General features: G+C 44.2%; 1 protein-coding gene across 1 annotated transcript in view; it reads left to right on the forward strand.

Annotated features, from left to right (window-relative positions):
- Nucleotides 1-24926, forward strand: part of Reep3 (receptor accessory protein 3) — an 81981-nt gene that overhangs the window by 32328 nt on the left and 24727 nt on the right. Inside the window, exon 3 of the mRNA XM_052744812.1 lies at nt 22556-22632. Coding sequence (XP_052600772.1) covers nt 22556-22632 — 77 coding nt within the window. The remainder of the gene's footprint in view (nt 1-22555; nt 22633-24926) is intronic.

A 24926-nucleotide genomic window follows, 5' to 3' on the forward strand; every position in this document is an offset into this window, starting at 1 on the left:
ACCCTGAGAATGCATCTTCCTGCACCAAGCCTCTGCTTTCATGGGTCTCCTCTCTCTTTCGATTGAACGCGTGCCTACCTCATCCCTGTTGACAATGGTAGGCTTGAAGCTAACTTTATTTTGTTTTGCTTTGCTTTGTGTGTCTTCACATGCATGGGGGCACACCTTAGTGCGCATGCATGTGGAGACCGAGGTAGCAGTAGGATGCATTCTCTTTTTTTTCTTTGAGACAGGGTCTCTCTGGGAACTTGAAGCTAACTGGTTCCATTAGGCTAGGGAGCCAAAGAGCTAAAGAATCCCATCCATCCCAGTCTCCCCCATACCAGGGTTACAAGCATGTACCACAGTGCCCAGCAGTTTCTGTTGTGTGGGGACTCTGAACCTGGGTCCTCATACTTGCCTGTGAGCCCTGGCTTAGCTTTCTGTTTTATTAGAGTGCATTTCCAGAGAATGACAAATGTGTACCTTGGACAGTTAATCAAAAGAAATAAGCAGACAGTATGAGATAACTCGAACCAATCAGTGGGTCTCCTTTTTTTTCTTTGAGTGACACTCAGGAGCCAGAATATCCATTTATAAATGAGCACTCTGGTTGCATTCAGTACTTTCACAGTGCTGTACAGACAGCAGACACCATCTCCTTGATCTAAAGTGAAACCCCGGCTCACTAGGTTGTGCTCCCTGGAGACATTCCCGTCAACGGAATCTTGTCACAGGGACCTTTTGTGTGTTTGGCTTCTTTTGCCTGCCGTAATGTGTTTTAGGTTCAATCCATGTTTTCACATGTTTCAGTCTTTCATGCCTCTTGATGGCTGGAACAGCGCTCCATTGTATTGGTAAACCAAACAATGGGCTGTTCATCTGCTCATCCGCTGACAGACATTTGAATTGTACTGCTCCTGTCTTTGGGCTCTTATGAGTAATGCTGGCACAAACACGCCCGTGTGGGCATCTGCTTAAGTGCCCGCGTTGGGCTCTTGGAGGTGTATTTCTGTGGCTCTTTGTGAGGGACCTTGGTTGGCAGCCCTGTCGTCCAATTCTTAAGAGATCACAAAGATCAGAAATCCAGTCCTGATTCTTGAGAGTCTGTTTTCAGGTATTTGAGATTGCATAGAGCCACTGGCTGAAACTTTGGCAATTAACCTATTGAACTTTTATAAGTCATTTTTCTCTTTCATATAAAGCCAATTTTTGTAATGAAGTGTATGTATGCATAGACCCATATACCCCAGTGATAATAGTGAAATACAATTTATGAGAGGTAAAGAAGTTACTTGGGTGTGCTCTGGAGTTTTTAAATCCTTTTATGATACAGATCTCTTGGATCTAGGATTGGGAAAGTAGTCTTAAGACATGGAAGCCTATTAAGTCATGCTAATTTAAATTCATTTTATACATGGCTTGAAGGGACATATTTCAATATATACTGTAATAAATATTTCACGTACCATGTTATAGTGCTGGCGTATGTTAGTTTTTAAAACAACACTTGCTTTTCATTTACAGCATTTCTCAAGCTGCTTGTGGTGAAGGACCTGCTTGGTTATGTTTGTTTTGTGTTCTGTGCTTTGTGGTGCTAGGGAGGAAGCAATTTTGTTTTGTTTCTAGAAGTCATTTGCCATGGCTTTTGTAAAAATAAAATGAAAATGAAAATGAACCCCTAGTAAAACAGAGATGCAGAACCCCGCAGAGACACGGGAAATACACCACCAATGTTTTTATTTGTTTCCATAGACATGGAGTACTATCAACTTAGTGCTTTTAGCCAAATGTAACATAGCACAGCCTTTCACAGTTCCCTAGACAACACGACTCTACGGTGAGATTCTTTACTTGGAATTCTCTTTCCAATGGTAAAAAATATGAATGACCCATAATCTCTAAAATGCCATGAAAATATGAGCCATGGAGTATACTACTGGCCAGCATTTAATAAATGAAAAAATCCATTTGCAATGTCTGTTCAATGGAATCGTTTTTTCTGATTCTAGTAACTGTGCCATGGAAGAACTGGGTGGTATGTCTTTCAACTGTAGACTCCTGTCACCTCCAAAGCATTCCCAGGCCAAGTGTAGAAGGACATATGCCTGCAGCCCTAGCACTTGGGAGGATGAGGCAGAATCACTGAGGATTTGAGGTTAGCCTGGACTACAGAGTGAAGAGATCCTGTCCCACATAGAAAATAGATAGGTAGGTAGACAAATAGATAGATGCCCTGTCCCAGATAGATTGACAAGTACACAGGCAGGTAGGGAGATAAACAGACAGACAGAAGACATCCTGTCCCAGATAGATAATAGATAGATAGATAGATAGATAGATAGATAGATAGATAGATAGATAGATACGTACGTACATACATAGGCAAACAGATATGCAAGCAAGCGAAATGGACAGCAATAAGAATATAAAAGTATTAAGTATAAATAAATCACTAATATGTGTAAATGAATGCTTACCAAAGAAGAAGGAAAATGGCTATTTAGAGGTTGATCTAATTATAAAAAAAAAGTTGAGTCTACTTTGACTATGCATCAGTTTTACTTTCTTTCGTTTTGTTTTTTGTTACATTTTTTTTTTTTTCCTTTTTGGGTCATAGTCTCAAGTAGCCCAGGCTGGCCTCCAGCTCACTATGTAGCTGCTAGCTGAGGCTGGTCTTACACCCCTGATCCTCCTGCCTCTACATTCCAAGTGCCAGGATCAAAGGCATGTGCCATCACACCCAGCTCCACTTGAAGACAGAGGTTTATGTGTTTTATTCCCTTGCACTCAGGTTTTTATTGCTGGATCATTTGAAAATGTAAGACAGTGAATGAGAACGTGCTTCTGAGATTTTAATTCTCCCTCGTGTGCTGAAAATAACTTAACCTGCATAAGAAAATCCATTAACATTCTTATTCAAATTGAGGAAACTAAAACGTAAATATATGCTTAGCGTGTTGATTTAAAAGTTGTTGTTCTGGTGATTTAGCAGATCAATACCCCTCTTTTGCAATTCCAGAAATTGAGTCCAAGGCCTTGTTCGTTCTAGGCAAGTGACCTACGCTCCTAACCCTTATACAGTTGTTTTTAAGGGGGAATTCGTTACTAATTTTTCATTAAATAATATTTCGTTATTATTTACTTGTAATTTTTGTTTGTTTTGTTTTTCAAGACAGGGTTTTTCTGTGTAGCCCTGGCCGTTCTGGAACTCACTCTGTAGACCAGGCTGGTCTCGAACTCACAGAGATCTGCCTGCCTCTTCCTCTGCCTCCTAGGTGCTGGGAATTAAAGGTGTGTGCCACCACTGCCCAGCTATTTTCTTACAGCTTTGCTACGATCCTCTAACAACCACAGTAACGGTTCTTCTAACGGTCTTTGGGAAGGCCACTGTAATGAACAGTTGAGGAGAAGCTAGGGAAATAGAAAGATCTGGTTCGATCATTGCTTTGTAATCAACTCAGCTTTGAAAGTACAGTGAATTCGAAAATTAAAACTGAGCAGGTACTGAAGCGGGAGGGACCGTAAGAAGACTGAAGACCTCCCAGTCACCCACTGATCTAACAGCAAGACTCTGAGAAGCCACCTTTGAGGTGTTGGTGTGTTCCTTGAAACAAAGCATGTACATTTATTTCCCACAGTTTCAGAATACCTTTGCATATTGCCATGCCTAGTTTCTGCTCTTCCCAATTACCACACTATTCTACATATAAAGCCACAAAATATTTATTTCTCAAACATCCCTAGAGTTCAGAAATGTAAAATGTGTCCACCTGGCTGTGTGCCCTCTGGAGACTCTAGTCTGATGGAAGATCTGCATCATTCAGAGCTGGAAGCTGCCCACATTCCTTGGCTTCAGGCTCAATCCCTGTGTCTTTACAGCCAATAAATAGTGCAGGCCTGAGATCTTTGGATGCTGCCAGCACTGGGCTTTTGGCCTTCTGCCTTCCTCTTCCTCTTGTAAGGTCCTTTATGAATGATCGGGCCCACCCCTCAAAGTTGTCTGATGCTTGGCCTTAATTCCATCTGCCTCCTAGTTTTCTCTTTATCATATAACCTAACATACTTACTTTCTCGGAATTAAAACATGGACCTATTCCCAGGAAAGGAAGCAGGAGTCTGCCAACTCCACTAATATCCCCACTCATCCTTACTGTCAGTTCACCGGTGAGGGCCCTTGTAAGGCAGCATTGGAACCACACCAAAATGCTTAGGTCCCAATGTTCTGTTCGTTCTGTTCCACGGTGCTCCCTTTATTTTGTCGGTGGTGTTGTTTTTGAGACGGTCTCTCTGTGTATCTCTGGCTGTCCTGGAACTTTCTGTGTACACCCAGCTGCCCTCAACTCATAGAGATCTACCTGCCTCTGCCTCCTAAGTGCTGGTATTAAAGGCGTACACACCACACCCAACCCTACAATGCTCCTGTTAAAAACATAGGCAATAAACCGGGCAGTGGTGGCACACGCCTATAATCCCAGCACTTGGGAGGCAGAGGCGGGTGGATCTCCAAGCTCAAGGCCAACCTGGTCTACAAACAGAGTCCAGGACAGCCAGGGCTGTTGCACAGAGAAACCCTGTCTCAAAAAAAAAAAAAAAAAAAATTAGGATTGAAAGTTCTGTAAAATTTTTAAAAGTCTAAACAGTCCTTTAAGTATTTCCTTATGGGTGTAGGGGAATTGATAAAACGTTCTTGTGTTCACTTGAATTTTGCCAAACATAGCTATCCGGCTTAAACTGGGAGTCCTGTCCAATTCACTGTGTTTTTGTGTGGAAGTTTCTTGGTGGTGATCACCTTATTTACATTTCTCTGTTAGGGTCTCAACACTTCTTTATGCTGCCTGAGGCTGTATGTATCCATAATGTCGGTCTCCAACCAAAATAAGCACCACAGGGGAGGGTTTTGTTACTTTAATTGTGCTATTCTGTACCTAGAAGAGTAGCTGGTCTACATAATTAGTCAGAACTTTTGAATAAATGAACTTATGTGATAAAAAACCTGGCTTCTCAGTGCCTGCAAAATGCTAAATTGTACTTGCAAGAGCTTGTGTGTTCCTAGGTGGACCGATCTGGTTCCTCAGCTTGGATTCTACTGGGTTAGGGCCATGTGCAAGCCCATTCTCCACACTTATGCCCAAACCCACTGTCTTTGTGATATTTAGCCCTGACCTAAATTCTGCTGATATCGACTTCAAAAGCGTTTTCTAAAAGCAAACACTTTGGGCTCATTTACTTCTTCCCACCCTAACTACTACCATTCCCCCCAAAGCCTGCAAATGGCAGGTTGCACCTGATAAAACAGATGCCGTGTGCAAATCAAAACAAATGGAGAGCGCTGTGTATTTTGGCAGCGTTCCTGTCTTCCTTTGCCTATTTTTAAAGCAGAGCTTTCCTGGGATATAATTTCCTGTATGGTGTGGCTGATATGGCCTACTTAGACACTTGCAGTCTTGCAGTAATTGAAATGCAAGCTTACCGGAGATTTAATATGGTTTTTTGCAAAGTTTTCCAAGCTCATACATCTTAAGGCTCGAAAATAAGAGTGTTTACTTCCAACTCGTGTGTAATTGCTGTAGCTTTTCTAGGAAACCAGTGTTCTTATTCTTAGAACGTTGGAGAGAGCCTCGATGGAAAGGCTGGCTGAGCAACACTTGAAAGTTACAATCCGACATTTGATCCTGAGACTGACTGTGGACGGGAACAGAGGGAGGGACACTCCTGTGGGAGGTGACTCGCTAAAAGGCCCAGAAACGACTCTAAAGTTCTGTGCAGTTTTTGAAAGTGACCTCATTTTCTAGCTGACTATTCAGGTGGTAGAAAGGAACATAAAGACTGAGGGCTGGCTCTAGAGTTCCTGTAGCTCAGTGACAGCTGAAGTTGTCTAGTAGTCTCAGGGTGGAGATTAAAGAGAGAACATACTCAAGAGCTCTCTTCACTCACCCTGTCCCCAGCACTCTGCCTGGTAAAGCCAGCACAGAGCCATCCCACCGACCTACTCAAGTGCGCTAAGGTGCCTTGTGACTCAGACGTTCATTTGAGGGAAAGCATGTAGTGTAATGCTAGGATGCTCTCCTGGCGTGGACAAAGCTCTGGGTTTGGTGCTAACCCTCAAAATAACAGTAATAGATCTCATTTGATTCCAAGGTTTCAGTATTGAAATTTTAAAGACTAGCCTACTGATTAAGGCAGACTTTTTCTTTTCTTTCTTTTTTTTTTTTTAAGAGAAAATTGGTTTTATCAGCCACATGCTTATCTGTTTGTTTACATTCTGATGTACACTTTTGGCGGGGGAGGAGAGGCACAGTCTCCTAGAATGTTGTCCAGGCTGGCCTCTCACTCTGATCCTCCTGACTCAATTTCCTGAGTAGCAAGAACAATAGGCATGTACCACCGGGCCCAACCTGATCTCCTGTTAGTTCTTACTTTTCGTCAAGTCAACAGGAGGTGACAAGAAAGCCCAGCATGTAAAGGCCCACTGCCATGCCTGGCGACCTGAGTTCTCTTTCTGGGACCCACATTGTCAAAGGAGAGCACCACCTCCCACCAGTTCTCCTCAGCCTTCCACATGCACACTGTGGCATGTGCAGACAGACAGACAGACGCATGCACACACACATGAGCAAATGATTCCTTTTTTTTTTTTTTTAAAATAAGATTTTTCAGAGGGATGGGAATTAAATGTGTGTGTTTTAATGTCTTTACCCAGATTTTCAAATTGGCTTGGTGATTGGGTTGTTGCTCCTGAATTAGTCTATGACAGAGGTTCTCAGCCTGTGGGTTGCAGCCCTTTCGCTGGGGTCGCGCATATCAGATATCCTGCATATAAGATATTCATATTATGATTTATAACAGTAGCAAAATGACAGTTGCGAAGTAGCAGCGAAAATAATCTTACGGTTGGGGGTCACCACAACATGAGGAACTGTATTTAAGGGTCGCAGCGTTTAGGAAGGTTGAGAACCACTGCTCTGTGGTATCAAATAAGACACATCATTAGCATTCACTTGTAAGTGTCATTTGTTAGGAAATGGGTCTAAAGTAACACATACTGTTTTTTCAGCCCTTGAAAATTATTTTAAAATTTAGTATTAGCTGTTAGAATAACTATCTGTAGCTGCTTTGTTTTGCTTTTCGATACAGAGTCTCACTGTGTAGTCCTGTTTGTCCAAAACTCACTATGTAGACCAGGCCTGCCTCTGCCTCCCAAATGCTAGGAAGGACTAAAGGCATGTATAGCCATGACCAGTGTATAAACCTAGTTTCTCATTTGTTTACTTTTACAGTTCTGGGGCTCAAACCCATGGTCTCACACAGGCCAGGCACACTCTGCCACTGAACTTTACCCCAGTCCATGAACTAAGATTTGGTTTTGCTTTGGTTTGGTTTTTGCTTTTTTGAGACAGGGTTTCTCTGTGTAGCCTTGGCTGTCCTGGAACTCACTCTGTAGACCAGGCTGGCCTCAAACTCAAACATCTGCCTGCCTCTGCCTCCCAAGTACTGGGATTAAAGACGTGCACCACCACCACCCTGCTGTATGAACTAAGATTTCGTAAATAAATCAGTGTCAGTAAACTTGGGACAACCCAATATCCTTCAGTGAATTAAATCTATTTAAATTATGTGACAGTTACTGTTGGTTAAATCGGCGCTGCTCCTCCTGGCTGGTCACCACCTGCAGCAGCCATGCCAGCGGAGGAGAGTCCTGGTCGGAAGAAATACAGCCATGGTTACCTTTTTAGAGCTTTATTGGTGGGGGGGGGGAGGACAGACGGAAGGAAGGAGCAGACAGGAAAGAGAGGGACGCACAGAGGGCCCACTCACTTTTTAGACTGGGACGCCATCGCAGGCTGATGACATAATTAAGGATAGAATCCTTACAGTTATTCTTTGTAAACCTGATTTTTGATGTGTCAGGTTTACTTACGTATAGTACTTACGTATAGTACATATATACATATTTGTGTGTGTGTATATAACTTCTCTGTTGAGGTCATTGATATTGTCATAATCAAATGTCTTTGATATACTCAGGACCACTGATAAGTGTAAAGAAGATCCTGTAACTGGAGCTGAGAGTTGGCTCTGAGGTTAAGAACACTTACTGCTCTTACAGAGGACCCAAGATAGTTTCTCCTACAGTTTTAGAATGCCAATTAACGGAACTCTTGGCCTTTGTGCAGTAAATTGAGCTTTCCCACGCTCCTTGAGCTGCAGCCTGTCTTAGCTCCCAGTGAAAGTGCTTGGGAAACATGGACAGATCCATCCCTGCAGTCACGCTACACCTAGAGGCTGGGCCAGATTTCCACTACTGTCCAGGCAGGACATTACCCACTCTAGTGTCAGTGGGAATGGGCTTGAAAGCAGAGGCAGAGACAGTTGTTTCCATTAAAGGAAATGTTGCTAAGAAGTTGGAGAGAGGCCTAGCCACCTCCACCCTAATCCCTAGTGATGGAATAGTTTAAAATCACAAAAGCTCTAACAACCAAAAAACCTTCTGCCTCCACCCTCACTTCAGGGAGAATTCTATTCAAAGGCAGCCAGTGTTCTGCCTTCCCCATCTCTGTTCTGAAACCCTAGCCCCCACCCCCACTCCCACCCCACCCCATCCTCCACCTCCCAGCCCCCACCCACCCCCACCCCACCCTGCCACCAGAAGACAACAGATGAGACTCAGAGAGAGCGCAAGTGTGGAGTAGACCGATTGAAAAAAACAGAAATGGTAATGAGCATCCCAGTTTTTATTTTTCAGCGTGATAGCTTTGAAACACTTTTTTTAAAAAAAGGAAGATAAGTGAACTATCAACCAACAAAGTGAAAACTTACCTATCAGAAATCAAAAGGTGTGCCTTTAACCATAAGCCTCCCAGTACACACCTGTAATCCCAGCCCTCCGGAGGCCGGAGCAGGATGATTGGAAATTTGAGGAAAGCTTGGGATACAGGGCAAGCTTCTATATCTCTAAATAGGTAAATAAAAGAACAAACAAAAGGCTCTGTAAGGAAAGCAGAATGTGTTCAACAGTAAAGTAAAAGAATAAAATGCAGGGAATTAATATTTTTAAGAATTGTTGGCTTGTGTAAGATTAATAAAACAAACAGCAGACCCTGGGTGTAATGGAATATGCCTGAGGGATCACTGGGAGACTGAGGCAGGAGTCTTGACCAGCTTTGGCTACGTAGTTAGACCTTATCGCAAAACAAACCAAAAAAAAAAACCACTTGAAAGAGTGAAGATGGGGAAAAGATTGGGAGAGGATTGACAAACAAAAGAAGAAATTTAAGCAAGATGTGCTAAATTTAAATGACAAGGAAAACACTCAGCTACTTAAAATTTTTATTACAGAAGTGTTTTATTTCTAAAAACTGATAACTGTGGGGGCTGGAGAGATGACTGCTCACAAGTTAAGAACACTTGCTGCCCTTACAGAGGACCCAGGTTTGGTTCCTGTCACACATGTGGCTGCTCACAACCACCTGTAACTCCAGTTCCAGGGAGATCCGAGGACCTCTTCTAGCCTCTGTGGAAGCTGCATGCATGAGGGAACACGCAGATGCCGGGAAAATACCTGACTTTTGTTCTTTTTTTTTTTTAAAGATTTATTTATTTATTATGTATACAGAAGAGGGCGCCAGATCTCATTACAGATGGTTGTGAGCCACCATGTGGGTGCTGGTAATTGAACTCAGGACCTCTGGAAGAGCAGTTGGTGCTCTTAACCTCTGAGCCATCTCTCCAGCTCCGACTTTTGTTCTTTTTAGCTGAAGGTCACATTGTTTACGTGGTGAAGTTTTTTCCTACACAGTTACCAGAACCTGTCCTTTGAATGCTAAGACATCGGCTTCCTTCTGTGGTCGTAGATATATCAAGTCTATAGCTATGACTACAGTTAATCAGATTGCCAGCCAGAGCTGGGCGGTGGTGGCGCACGCCTTTAATCCCAGCACTCGGGAGGCAGAGCCAGGTGGATCTCTGTGAGTTCGAGGCCAGCCTGGGCTACCAAGTGAGTTCCAGGAAAGGCGCAAAGCTACACAGAGAAACCCTGTCTCGAAAAACGGAAAAAAAAAACAAAAAACAGATTGCCAGCCAGAGTGACCTGACATTAAAAAGGACCTTAGCACAAAAGCCAGAGCTGTTCCTGAAGATGTCCGCTAAGACCATTCAAGTCTCTCCTCCAACCTGGTACAGCCTGGACACACGAGAAGCATCATGGGAATGTCGGGAGAGGAAATCCTTTGGAACAGCTGGTCAGAAATCTCAAACATACCAAGATATGTTTTCTCTTAAATCCTGTCCTCCTTTTGGCGTTCAGAATGGTTAAGGAAAACCAAAGAAATCACTTTAAAAACATGAACAAATAAACAAAGTCCACCACGTATCCTGACTCTGCAAGTAAAGAGGGAAAGGCTACTCAAAAGCCACAGATAAAGAATGGGTTGAGAAATCTGTGTTTCACAGAATCACAGTGGCTTCCAAAGGTTTCCAGCAGGTTTCATTCAAATGAAGATCTGATGTCAGCAGGTTTTATTTATTTGAGGACAAGGAGGACTCATATAGCCCAGACTAGTCTGAAACTCAGCCAAGGATGATCTTGAACTTTGCCTGTACCTCCTAAACACTGAGGTCACAGGCATGAGCCAACACACCTGGTTTATGCAGCCCTACGTGTCGAACCCAGGGCATTGTGAAGGTTAGGCAAGCACTGGACCAACTGAGTTCTGTCTGCAGCCCCAGACTCTCTCCTTGGGAGGGGACCTTCATCAATTGTCCACATCCAAAATAGCTCTAGACTACTTGGATGTCTCTTAGTTGGAGAGACAACAGAATATTCTTAATGGACTTGGGGTAGAGAAACCTGACTGGCTGCCCTCCCCTCATAGTGCAAAGCTCTTATCTGCTGATTGCTACCATGAACAGTCCCCCTGAGAGCGGGACTAAAGGCTAAAGGCTCCTTCTATTTTTTTGAGACTTATGATATGGTGGTTATTTTAATTTTTTTTTCTAATCGAGACAGGATCTAACTTTGTAAACCAAGCTATGTACATAGTAAGCTATATAGCCCAGGCTAGCCTCAAACTCAGAGATATACTCCTGCCTCAGGCTTCAGAGGCTGGGATTACAGATGTAATTCACCATGCCTTGCTGTGGGATGTTCTGTATGGCAAATGTGTTGCTGATTAGTCAATAAATAAAACACTGATTGGCCATTGGCTAGGCAGGAAGTATAGGCGGGACAAGGAGGAGAATAAAGCTGGGAAGTGGAAGGCTGAGTCAGAGAAACACTGCCAGCCACCGCGATGACAAACAGCATGTGAAGATGCCGGTAAGCCACGAGCCACGTGACAAGGTATAGATTAATAGAAATGGATTAATTTAAGCTGTAAGAACAGTTAGCAAGAAGCCTGCCACGGCCATACAGTTTGTAACCAATATAAGTCTCTGTGTTTACTTGGTCGGGTCTGAGCAGCTGTGGGACTGGCAGGTGAGAGAGATTTGCCCTGACTGTGGGCCAGGCAGGAAAACTTTAGCTACAATGCCTGGCTTTTAATTTTATTTTAATGATGGTATACATAAATAATGTTCTGAAAGTACGATCGCATTTTAAATGATTACGTTAATTGTCTCACAAAACGATTTCCTCTTTTCTGCCAACCTACAGCCCTTCTTTCAGTGTTACAGAGAGTGTTGCCCTTTGCTCTAGTTGGTATTCTGAGAACTGCATGGAGTAGCCTCCCACGGTAATGCTGTTAGGCTCCATGGACTGCATGCATCCCCCTGGGATCTTGTTAAAATGCAGATGCTAGTGTAGAAGGTCTGGCCTGGACTTGAAGTTCTGCGTTTCCAGCCAGCTCTCAAGTAAAGCCAGGGCTCTGTGCGTGGGCTGAACTCTGACCCCACATCCAGAGCATATGTGGATTGTGCTTTTTAAATGCCTGGCTACCCTCTCTCTCTGCATATTGTACTAAGGGTGTCTAGAAATCTACATGACTGGAGGGGTGTGTGTGTGTGTGTGTGTGTGAGACAGATAGACAGACAGACAGACAGACAGACAGAAATTGCAGGCATGTGGAGGTCATAGGGTTTCTCTGGATTGGTTCTTTTTTTTCCACCTTGTGACCTGGCTTGACTGTAAGCTTCTGGCTTATTCTCCTACCTCTGGCTCCTAACTCAGAGTAGAGTGTGGAGTTACAGGTGCATGCCACCACATCTGCTTTTGATGTGGGTTCTCGGATTGAGCTCAGGTCTTCAGGATTACATGGTAAGCATTCTCACCCTCGGAACCATCTCACCAGCCCCTCTGGAGATACCTTTTTTTTTTAATATTTAAATTTATTTTATGTGTATTGGTGTGAAGGTGTTAGATCTGGAACTGGAGTAGAAAACAGTTGTGAGCTGCCATGTGGGTGCTGGGAATTGAACCCTGGTCTTCTGGAAGAATAGCCAGTGCTCTTAACTGCTGAGCCATCTCTCCAGCGCCCCCTCTGGAGATTCTAATCCACAGCTAGGTGAAAAAACTATTCATTTTTTAGAATGTTCTATGTAAATATGCATGTTTATTTAGATTTTAACTCTGCAGAGTGTATGTGTGGTGAAAATCGAAGGAGTTTTTAGGGGAGGAAGGGAGTTGTGGGAGAGGAGGCAAAAAAAGGTGATGGGGGTAAATGTGAACAAAGCACAGTATACACGTCTGTGAAAATGTCATTGTAAATTTTATATAGATTTTATATCTCAATGGAAAATAGTCTTTTTAAAAAGTGTTACTGTAGGCAGCCTTCCCCCACATACCATTCACCACATTGTGCTTCTTAAGTCACAATAAATTCATATGTACAAATGGGCACTAACAAATGATTTGTTTTACAAACATAGGGATTGATTAACAACTTGGAATACAATAAACATATTTTAACGCAGTTAATCACGCAGTTCAAGCTGAGTCAGACATCCCCCTGGTTTCCATGTTTTGAGGCTGACCTGTGGGTATGTTTGTTCCCACTACAGCAGTGTTTCTCAACCTGTGGGCCACAACCCCTTTGAGAAACTTCTAGAGTCTTGGCCCTGCCCCAGTGTGAACCTTAGTTCTCTCTGAGATAGAAATGCCTGTAGAGTAGTCCCACCCCTTGTGGTGACTCGGATAAGAAGGGTAGTGGTCCAAGATGTTTGAATGCCAAGGAAGAGAAGAACACGGGGTGACAGTGTATGTGGGAGCCAGGCTCACCAACGGGGTGGCCAGATGGCCCACTCTGCTGCTCTCTGTGGGATTGGCTGCTCCCCATTTAAAACCCTGAGAAATTCTGTAACAGTGTTCAACAGAACGGTGACTCTTCTCTTACAAATACATATTATTCCAAATAAGTCAAGAAGACTTTAAACAAAGGGAAGAAAATGGAGGGGGGTGGCGTGAATTCCCAGCCAGGGTGGCTGGAAAGAGTTATCTTGGAGCTGAGGAACCTTCCTTTCCTTCCCACGTGCTGCTGGGAGCGGGGTCCCGAAGCCGTTCTGGATTTTGCATCTTCTTTTCAACACTTTTTTCATTAATCGTCATCTAGTTTTGAGACATTTCTGCACTTTTCCTTCTCTCGAGTCCCTCAGACTCTGAGTGGATGAGGGATGAAACACACAGGGCCCCTGTCATTCACTGGTGCCGGAGAAGCCAGCGCAAAAGATGACAGAAACGACCGTGTCCGTCTTGGTTCACTTGGGCACCAGATGCATCTGGATTGCATGCAGCTTCGTCCTTTAAAACATCAGGGGCTTCTGTGTGGCCTGGGGCGGGGATCACCAGAAGCTGTAGGTTACTCTTGCTTCCTTGAGTTCGCGCGTGGGACCGAGGAACTCCCAAAGAGGAGTCAAGGCGAGTGACGGGCAGACATCCACCTCCAAACAGAGGAAGCCCAGAGCAACCCTAACCCTTTGAAGCTCACGTTCTGTGTCTGTTCAAAATGATGTTCAGGGCTGCAAGAAGGCTCAACAGGTAAATGCCCTTGCAAGTGACCTAAGTTGTATCACGGGAGCCCATGTCAAGGATCGAAGAACAGACAGGCTCCACCCACATAAAACTGAACTGCACTAGCTTATTTTCAACCTTGCCTCTAACTTGGCACAGCTCTGAGAAAAATCCCATGGAAGAGCCATCTGGGTTGAATAAAGGAGGGAGTTTTTCCTATTTGATTTCTCACATTTTGTTCCTCTTTGTTTTAAAGGGGGAGAAAATTGTTGTGAAATAACCAAATTGTTGCATAATTGTTCATGAAACAGAAGAAATCTTTTTTCAACTCTCTACTGCTTTCCGAGGACTCCTGATCCTAGAATTTCTCCAACCCCTCTGAAATGTGGTATCCACAAGTGCTCTGGGGGAATTGGCTGAGTAACTAACAATGGCCAGAAAATAAAGTTCTCTTTGGGTGGTCTGAAATGCAGCAGCAGTGTTTATTTCTATTTAGATTCAGCAGGTTTGTTTTTTGGTTTTTTCCCCCTCTCTTCCTTTTTTCCCCATTGGAGTATATTTTAGCATTTATGCTCGGGGCTTCCTTAATGGTTATAATTGAAATCGTTAGGCGTAAGTGGAGGGAGGTCCATGGTTGGTTTGGTGGTTTTGTTTTTGAAGACCAGTATTAGTAGCTTTGTGATTCGAGGACTCTGTAGTTAAGAAACGTTAGGAAGTTTCTTAATGTCTCGATAATGTGGAAAATGACAAAATAATTCCTTTCTGTGTGCTATAAACTGCCCCTTGCAGCTCACAGTTCCTTGTTTGAGCCTTATCAATCAAGGCCTTTCTTTTTAATATTACTTATTATTATTGTATGCACGCACATGATATGTGTTTGTGTGGACACGTATGTGCCTCAGTGAGCATGTGGCAGTCAAGGGACAGCTTCCTAGAGTCAGTCCTCTCCTTCCACATCTGTGTGGGTTCCAAGGGTAGAACTCGAGGCATTAGGCTTGCCCAACAAGGCCAGCGCCTCTCCCACTAGGCCTTCTCTTCTTACTGGACCCCAGACCTTAAATTTTCAGTAGCCAGGCCGGGCGGTGGTGGCACACCCCTTTAGCCCCAGCACTCGGGAGGTAGAGGCAGGCAGATCTCTGTGAGTTCAAGGCCAGCCTGGTCTACAGAGCAAGTTCTAGGACAGCCAGGACTGTTACACAGAGAACCCCTGTCTTGAAAAACCAATGAATAAATAAAGTAGCCAGGCCTGGTGGCTCATGGGATCCCAGTGTTCAGGAGGGCTGCCTTTACTCCTTGGCTGCGTAGTTGAGTTTTGTGCCAGCCTGGCCTGCAGACCATGCCCCAGAAAATAGAGATTTTTTTTTTTTCAGTAGGATTGTTCTGTGCCTGTTTTCCCAGGCAGAGGGTACTGGGAACACGATGAGCAGGACAGGTTTCATCCCTCCCGCTGTTTAAGTAAAATGGCTGAAGCGGCAGGTGTTATATAAACCAACTGCAATGCACAGATTTATGTATAACCTTTGACCTTTGGGGGGTGGGGGTGGCAGTAACTAGAAAAGCCTTTTTCCTAAGAAGTAAGTTTCATTCAGACAAAACAGTGAATAATGCATAGTATATAAAGATCTTAGTAGTCATATGTGGGTTAAACTGCCTATCCTAATTATATATCTTCTTATATTCATACCCTACCATGAAGGCTCCTTGGGAGCAGGAAAGCCTTGCCATAATAGTTTATGACTCTTTCATGTCAAAGGCTTTATGCACAATAGACCCTAAGTAGTATTTGTCAAATTAACTTATCAACTCAGTTTTTCTAATCACACACCATAAGTTAGTACAGTTGTATCGTTTAATATATTACCATTGTTGCTATTATAATCCCACTCTAGTAATGACATAACATGAACAAGTTATACAAAGGAACAATTTTTTTTTTTTTTTTTTTTTTTTTTCCGAGACAGGGTTTCTCTGTGTAGCTTTGGTGCCTTTCCTGGAACTCACTCTGTAGACCAGACTGGCCTTGAACTCACAGAGATCCACCTTCCTCTGCCTCCAGAGTGCTGGGATTAAAGGCATGCGCCACCACCACCTGGCTATAAAGGAATAATTTAAGGAAAACATTCTCCCCCCCACCCCCCCCCCCGGAGCTGAGGACCGAACCCAGGGCCTTGCACTTGCTAGGCAAGCACTCTACCACTGAGCTAAATCCCCAACCCCAGGAAAACATTAATTAATGTTCTCTTACCATTATCCATGGCTCTTAAAACCCATAGCATAAGCTTGCAAACCAGAAGGTGATTTCCACCCCACCCCCACCCCCACGCTGTGGGTCTGTGTCCAGGTATCCCTGCTATCAGTTTTTCTGCTGGGGGACTCTGGGAGGGAGGTTTAAACAATTACAACACTTCCAGTTGCTGTGTGTGTTTATCCTGGGGTTGTCTTAAAAAAATTTTTTTCCGAAGGATGTAGAGCATAAAAACTTCTTTTGTTGAAAAACGTTAAAAGATCCATGAAATGAACCCACTTTTCTTTTGGTATCGGGATCATGTAAATGAGCTCCCGTTAAATGGAGCATGGTCTTCTGATAGTACGCTTTGCCTCTGGGTATGTTACAGTACTGCTCAGGCTTTAAATGTCCTCCAATTCCTCTGGGAGAATGAAGCCAAGAACTCCCATCACATGACTGTCTGGATTTTTGAAATGCTAAGGCTTATCAAAACCTTATGGATTTGGAGCAATAATAAAGCAAGCACTGACAAGGACCGTCTGCCCGGGCACTATGTAACTGGAATGTCACTTTAGGTACTGTGGTTTCATATCACAGCTGATTCTCTAATCTTTAAAAGAACTTGCCTAATTAGGGGGTTTATTTCCTTGGCAAATGGCTTTCTTTTGGTATCTGAATGATTTTGAGGTTCTGTTTCAGAGTCTGTCTCCGAACCCACAGCTCACCAATTCAGCCAGGTTAGCTGGCCAACCCAGGGATTGGCTTTGCTTTCCCAGCTCTGGGATTGCAGATTCACATGGCCACACCTAGCTCTGTGTGTGTGTGTCTGTCTGTCTATCTGTCTGTGGGTATGTCTGTCTGCGTGTCTGTGTGTCTGTTGTGTGTGTCTGTGTCTCTGTGTGTCTGTCTGTGTCAGTGTCTGTGTGCATGTGTCTCTGTGTGTCTGTCTGTGTCTGTCAGTGTCTGTGTGCATGTGTCTCTGTGTGTCTGTCTGTGTGTGTCTGTGTCTGTGTGTTCGTTTTTTGTTTCTTTGTTTTTGTTTGCTTTGGTTTGGTTTTGCTCTGTTTTGTTTTGCCTAGTGAAGAAGATGGAAGGGTAATGCTGCCCAAGTTACGGACACTGACAATACAAGATGAGCAGTAACACACTCAGTCAGAAGCCACACCTCCAAGGGATCACAGTCATAGTTTAGGATTGTTTTCTTCTGGCTGTTTCAGTCAGCTGTGTCAGAATGTCGCTCTTCCTACCCTCCAGCTGCTTCTCTATCTTCTAGATACTTCCTAGAGTCTCTGAGGAGTTCTCAAACCAGAGCCCCTGAAGACAGTTCTTTGCTTCGCATCTCCATCACTGCCACGTGGCACCAGCCACCACTAACCAGGCATTAGGTGTGCCCCGGCTAGCTCCTAAGAGCTCCCTGGTGGGTGCATGGCTAATTCTAGAACCATTTCTGTGGTGGCCCCAGCCTCTCGGTCCCCACAGATTAGAAGGGGAACCAGGTGCTTCGATAGTACCACGCAACAAAGAACACAATGACAGAAGGAATATGGGGATTTATATGTCCTGTGCCGGCCCAGCATGAAGCTAGGCCTTTGTTTCAGCAAGGAGTGTTCCTCCTGCAACTGTTTAAGAACTCTGCTCACCCTCAACACATAGCCTCCAAGGCTGCTCTGCTCCCAGCTAGCTAGCAGGAAGAAGAGAGAGCCCGGCGGCAGGTACACACCCACTGTTCCAGCTCTCACAATGCGGGTGAGAACTGGACACTCAGCCCCCCTCCCCAATACCTGCAAGGGGAGCTGAGGAGCCAGGCACTTTGTAAGCCTCTCCTTCATTGCCCTAGTCATCTCACTGGACCCTTGGTCTAACACTCCGCACAGGTGAAGGCATCATTGGTCAGAGTCTGAACCAGCCTTCCCTAGGCAACACCTTTTCCTACCCATAAAAACAACTTTTCTAAACCAGGCCGTGGTAGCACACACCTTTAATTCCAGCACACAGAAGGCAGAGGCAGATCTTTGTGAGTTCAAGGCCAGCCTACAGAGCAAGTTCCAGAACAGCCGGAGCTGCTACACGGAGAAACCCTGTCTTGGGGAAAAAAAAAAAAAAAAAAAACTTGTCCAGATCTTTCTTGTTCTTCTCAAAGTCATGAAAGGCCACCCCCAACAAATGGCCTGTCCTCGGATTGCAGGAGCAGAGGAAGTGCTCATCTCCTTCAGCCCTCTTCCCTAGTCCCTACACCAAGCCCTGCTCCCGACACACCAGTCTTCCTTCCTTTCCGCTTGTCCTAGCAGAGAATGCTGCTTCTCTGGAGACGTTCTTCCACCTACTTCCTTAGATGCTTCTTGTCTTTCTAATCTGATTAATAGTCTCATAATTTCAATATCGTTGTCATCTCATTAAAATATTAAAAACCTGTGGGCTGAAGCTGTCGGCTACATGTCTCTTGTTGTCTTTTTTTTCTTTCTCAATTTTTTTTTTTTTTTTTTTTTTTTTTTTTTTTTTTTTTTGGTTTTTCAAGACAGGGTTTCTCTGTGTAGCCCTGGCTGTCCTGGAACTCACTCTGTAGACCAGGCTGGTCCTGAACTCACAGAGATCTGCCTGCCTCTACCTCTTAAGTACTGGGATTAAAGGTGTGCGCCACCACCGCCACCCTGGCTCTTGTCATTTTTTAATTTCACTTGTTTATGTGCATATGTGTGTACTTGTTCCTCTTTGTGCCACAGAGCACATGGGACAGTTAGGACGACCCACAGGAAGGAGTCACTCCTCTCCTGTGGATACTGGGGATGGAACTCAAGGTCATCAGACTTGATGGCGAGCTCCTTTATCTCCTGAGCCATTTCGCCAGCCCCGAACTTGTGTCTTTTCCCATGACAAGTAGGTAGTAAGCGTGGATACAGTTGTATCAGCTCATGTCATGGCTAATGATGGCACCTCAGTCCTTAAGAATTAACTACATTATGTTTTATATGAAAGATGAGACAAAGTGGGATGTGTGTGCACATGTGTGTGTGCATGTGTGTGTGTTCAACTTAGTGCTTATGGAAGTACATACTGCCTTGTTTATTTCTTAGGGATCAAAGATACAGTTCGTTTCTTTTGTGATCAGTAAGTGAGATATATAGAAGTGATTATAGAGCTGGGCGTGGTGACACACACCTAGAATGTCAGCCCTGGTAAGGCTGTACCAGGAGGATTGATAGTTCAAGACAGAGCAGAGGAGGGAAGGACTTGCACCCTGTTAGATATCATGAGTAATTCTGAGATGATTTAGTGTATACAACAGGATGTGCATTGGTTAGTGGTAAATACTAAGCCACTCTACAGTTGAGACTTAGCGGCCGTAGGCTTTGTATTTGCAGGTTTTGAGAGACAATCCCTACAGACACAGAAGGGTCTGTATACGTGTGTAGGACAGTCTAGGTCTGTGTATGTATATAGAACAGTCTAGATCTGTATACGTGTGTAGGACAGTCAAGGTCTGTATACGTGTGTAGGACAGTCAAGGTCTGTGTATGTATATAGGACAGTTTAATCTGTATACATGTGTAGGACAGTCAAGGTCTGTGTATGTATATAGGACAGTTTAATCTGTATACATGTGTAGGACAGTCAAGGTCTGTGTATGTATATAGGACAGTTTAGATCTGTATACGTGTATAGGACAATCTAGGTCTGTATTCGTGCATAGGACAGTCAAGGTTGATGGTTTTCCTAGAAATCATTAATATTAATACTAATGCTGCATTTTATTATTGGGATTTTCATCTGATAGGAAAACTATTTAAGTCTTTGTCTTCACGTGTCCTTAGTTACAATTTTATGAGCTGCTCTTTTTTTTTTTTAACCTTGGCTTCTGATATTTTCTCTGGGAAAAACCTTAAACAGAAGCTGGGTGGCCTTGAGGCACAGTTTTTAATAAAAGCTCTGCTGAGTCATCATTTCATGTAAAATCCTAACCAGATCCATTATTGTTAAAGTAAGGTAACACATTTCCAAGGTTAACTTTCTCCGTGGTTGCCCCCATGAACAGCACATGCTCATTGAGTGACATTTAATTATTGCTAAATTCAATTACATATTTCTGATAAGAAAAATGCAGTTACATTCAAGAGAGCAGATTGTCAGGAATTTATTCACAAAAGCCAAATTTAAACCATAGAATTTTTTTTTATATGTGTGTTAGTGTTTTTTTCCTGCATGTATGTCTATGTGAGGGTGTCGGATCCCCTGGAATTAGAGTTACAGACAGTTGTGAGCTGCCATGTGGGTGTGGGAATTGAACTCGGGTTCTCTAGGAGAGCAGTCGATGCTCTTAACCACTGAGCCATCTCTCCAGCCCCAGGATTTTGTTTGTATAAAATTATAGCCAGTGCCAGGCATGATGACTCGTGTCATCTCAAAAAGCCCAGGCAGAGGGATTGTCACATGTTTGAAGCCAACCTGGGCTCCAAAGTGAGACCTAAGAAAAAAGAAATAATAGTAAAAACACTATTCAGTACCACAGGGGGAAGTGTCTAGAATATACTGTTGATGACATAGTTTGCCGTTGGGTGACGGTTTAGTTTTAACTACAAAGGAATACCTCTTTTCTTCCTCTTTAAAAAAAAAAGAAAAAATTACACTAGAGGTGGAGAGGTGACCCGGTGGATAAGAGCACTTACTGCTCTTGGAGAGGATCTGGGTTCAGTTCTGATACCCGTGTGGCGGCTCACAATTACCTACCTGTACCTGCAGTTCCAGGGGCACTGCTGTGATGCTTGTAGTGTACACATCATAGACAAGTACTCCGCCACTAACTACATCCCTGGCCTTGAGTCACAGTTTGCTGTTGTCTGTGAAATAGCCAAACAAGCATCTATCTCAAAACTAAGTAGTTAATAAGGATATATTACAACAGGATTTATTTCAGACACGTATGAAAATGCCACAGTGCGACCCATTTAAAAATTTTTTTACATAGCACAGGATTCTAACTGCTCATCAGGACACTGATGTGTATGAGAATGAGGGAAGTGGTAGGTTTTCCTCTGTGTGGGGTACAGCTGACTAGCCCATCCCAGAATCAGGCAGCCTGCATCCACACTCCTGCAAAGTGACCTTGAGAAAGGCCTTTTACCTCTCTGCCACTATTCCCTTACCTGTGGCAGAAGCAATTGCATTTCCCAACACCCAGTGTTGTTATAGGGTTTAAAGGCATTATTGCTCTATTGTGTGCTTAGCAGTCCCAAGTCCAGCGGTTGGTGTAGGGTCGCGTATTTGCTTATAGTGTTGAGCAGGGAACCAAACAAAGAAAAGAAAAAGAAAAAACTGAACCTACTTGAAAGAAAGTGTATCTGCTGACATGAAAGAAAAGGTATAAGTCTGAGGGAGGGAGGGAGTTTAAGAGTAACTAATCTAGCATCTGCCTCTGAAAGGACTTAGTGCCGAAAGACAGTAGAGAATGAGGGCCTAGCTAGGCTGCCCTCCTTCAGCAGGCAGGGACTCAAAATTTCCCAAACTGCTGCTGTGGGATTGGAGTGACAGAAGACACTAACCAGGTCCTCAGAGTGACTGGTTTTATTGATTTGTCATTAAGGCTAATCACAGTGCTATAATAGTTCTTTGATCTGTGAACTATTTCTGTCCATGGAAAAATAAAGAATGTAAAGTTTTGTGTATTTGAAGCAAGGTAGCCCCAGCTAACCTGGAGCTTGATATTTAGACCAGGTTGTCCTCGAACTCAGAGAGATCCACCTTTCTCTACCTCTCAGGTACTAAGATTAAAGACATGCATTGTCACACTCAGATAAATGCAAATTTTTTAAATGTACCCTTTTTTTAAATCCACTTTATTTCTTTAATATTTATTTTTATTTTATGTACATTGCTGTTTTGCCTCATGAATGTCTATGTGTCAGATCCCCTGGAACTGGAGTTACAGACAGTTGTGAGCTGCCATGTGGGTGCTAGGAATTGAACCCAGGTCCTCTGGAAGAGTACCCAGTGCTCTTAACCACTGGGCCATCTTTCCAGCCCTGATAAATGTGAAATTCTAAAGACTAATGGAGCAATAGATGTTGTCATGTCTTGTACTGTTTTATTTATGCATTTATTAAATGGTTCTTTGATTCTGGTTACTGAGTTACATTCTATCAGACCTCAGAGATTTGTTGTTGACTCTAGGATCTCAAAGACACTTGATGTTGTCCTCCCAAAACCTCATACATAAAAACCTGTTGAAAACTGGACCATCATCCTCTGCATTGGACCCCAGTGTAGTATATATCCAGAGATGGATGTGTATTTATATAAAATTACTCAGAATAAGTAATCTCTTTTTTAAAAACATGGTCTCACTCTATAACCCAGGCTGATACACAATAAACTGTGTAGCACAGGTGTTTCATGAGTGCCTTTGTGACTTCCAGGTCCGCTGGATGATGTACTGGATTGTCTTTGCCCTCTATACTGTGATTGAAACAGTGGCCGATCAGACACTTGCATGGTAAGTTCCTCCACTCTAGGGGACTCAGGCGCTCTCAGGTGTCCTAAGTTCTTAGCCTGCTCTTGCTTTTCACCATGAGAAATAGATCAAGCAACTTAATTACCCAGCATCTTTTCCTTTCTCTGTCTTCCCCGTGACAACGGCGCTTTCTGTGGAGCCCGCCCTCAGGAAGGCAGCTCACTGTGCTCATCCCTGCCCACCCCCCACTCCCACCAGCGTCTTAAAATAGAGAACCTGGCTGTCATCATCCGCTTTCCACACTCATGACTTCAGACGTTCTCTCGATGGCTTCCGAAACGACTCCTCTCCAATCCGCAGCATCTGGTCGGAGCCCTCCCTCCCTCCCTCCCCAGCCCGACAGCTCTGAGCACGAACACTGAGGCTACACCGTGTCAGCAGCCACGTGGACACCCACCCACTTGACAGCAGCTCCCCGGCGGCTCCCGCAAAGCACCATGAGGCGTAATTACAACATGTTCATTCCCTCATGGAGCTCACAGTTTACAGAGGACCCATACTTAAGGACTCGAGTCTCCTCACGTGGTATTTCCGAGTACCTTTCCATCCAACCGTGCTATTAGAGAAGTCTCCTTTCTAAACGTGGAAACCCGAGACCTTGCTAGTGTTTCCGTTTCTTCCCATGCGTCATAGACTGGAGCTGAAATTAACCCAGTTATCTTTTCTTTACCTGAGCTACTAAATACAGACAGACAGGCAGACAGACAGATAAGGCAGGTAGATAGATACATCAGACTGTGGTATTGACTTGAACCCCGCCATCCCTTTCTATTCCTTCTTGGGCCTGCTTTACACCATTTCCAGTCTCATATTCCCATACAACATTATATCATGCCATCACACAGATTTGTAGGAAAAGTATATATCCTCAGACTCAGACTTCAATATTCTTTTCTTTCTTTCTTTTCTTTTTTTACATGGTCTTACTGTGTAACTCTAGCTGGTCTGGAATTGGCTTGTGGACCAGGGTAGCCTTGAACCTACAGAGGTCTTCCTGGCTCTGACTCCTGAGTGCTGGGATTAAGTGCATGGCTCGCCATACCTGGCCAGACTTAAACATTCTTAACCCCTTATTTATGAGTTGGTTCAAATCAATATCTGTCTCTCGCCCACCTCTGTCACCCCCTCCTCCCCCACCTTACCTTCTTCTTCCCCCCTTCCCCTCTCTCTCCCTCTCTTCCCCCACCCTACCCTCTTCCTCTCTCTCTTTTTCCTCCCCCACCACCTCACCCAGGATTTCCTACATGCTCAACGTACACTCTGAACCAGATCCTACTCTCCTCCGTTTTTCTAGTCTCCCTTGAAATATTTTCCTTGAGGCTGGAGAAATGGCTCCCTTACGTTGTGGTTTTTCTATCCTGAGAATCCATGTACTCGATCAGTTGCGCTGTGGCAAAGAGGGTTTACCGACGACACAGTAGTCACTCCTCACTGCACCCCACCCCCACCCCCGCCTATCTGCCTTCCCACAAAAACTCAGACTTGGGGCTTGTTGTATCTGGTACCCCATGGTCCTTTCACACTGTGTGAGCTAGCTTTTCCTGTGGCAGCAGGCAGCCCTCTAGAGCACAGTGGGTTAAAACAGCAGACCTCAGTGTCTGTGCTCACGTGGCCTCAGGGCAGGGCTTTGGCTGCAGCCTTGCTGGGCTCAGCTCCGTGAATGTCTCTATTCAGAACCAAGGCTGAGGAAGGAAGTATTTCCATGACAGAAGCTTTAGCAAAAGGTGGGGGAATTAGATGAGAGTATCAGAGAGCAACTAAGACTTATGTCCTCTCTGTCACACTCACTTGGGTTGACCAGTCAAGTCACATGGTCCAGGGCTGGGGAAGTAATTCCACCCACAGGAAAGACATGGGCACTTATGCTAGTTTCCAGTCTGCCTCTGCGGTAATTCCTCGTACCCTTCCTCTGCAGTTGGAATTGGGAGGGAAAACTGACGTGCACGTGGAAAAGATGGAAGTTGTCCCCTGATGTCTGTAGGTGTGTCACACACTTCTGGAACAGTCCCTAGCCGCCCTGACTAAATGGTAATTCCATTCTTCCGAAGCCACTGCAGTTAGTTCAGGAGCTGGCCTGTGCATGGTGTCTGCAAGGATCCTTGTGGTCCTCGGTCCACCCGGCTATGATTTAAGGATATGAACTCATCAATACATTCCACTGCGATGTTCCCTCATCAGCAGCTTCCACACATGGAAACAGATACGGTGGTTTTGTGGTTTCCATGTTCTTTGCTGTTTTGCTTCCTACCGTATTTCCTTCTGATGATTTCGTTGTT

This window comes from Peromyscus californicus, unplaced genomic scaffold (assembly GCF_007827085.1).
Source record: "Peromyscus californicus insignis strain IS unplaced genomic scaffold, ASM782708v3 Scaffold_19__1_contigs__length_69161282, whole genome shotgun sequence".
Taxonomy (NCBI): domain Eukaryota; kingdom Metazoa; phylum Chordata; class Mammalia; order Rodentia; family Cricetidae; genus Peromyscus; species Peromyscus californicus.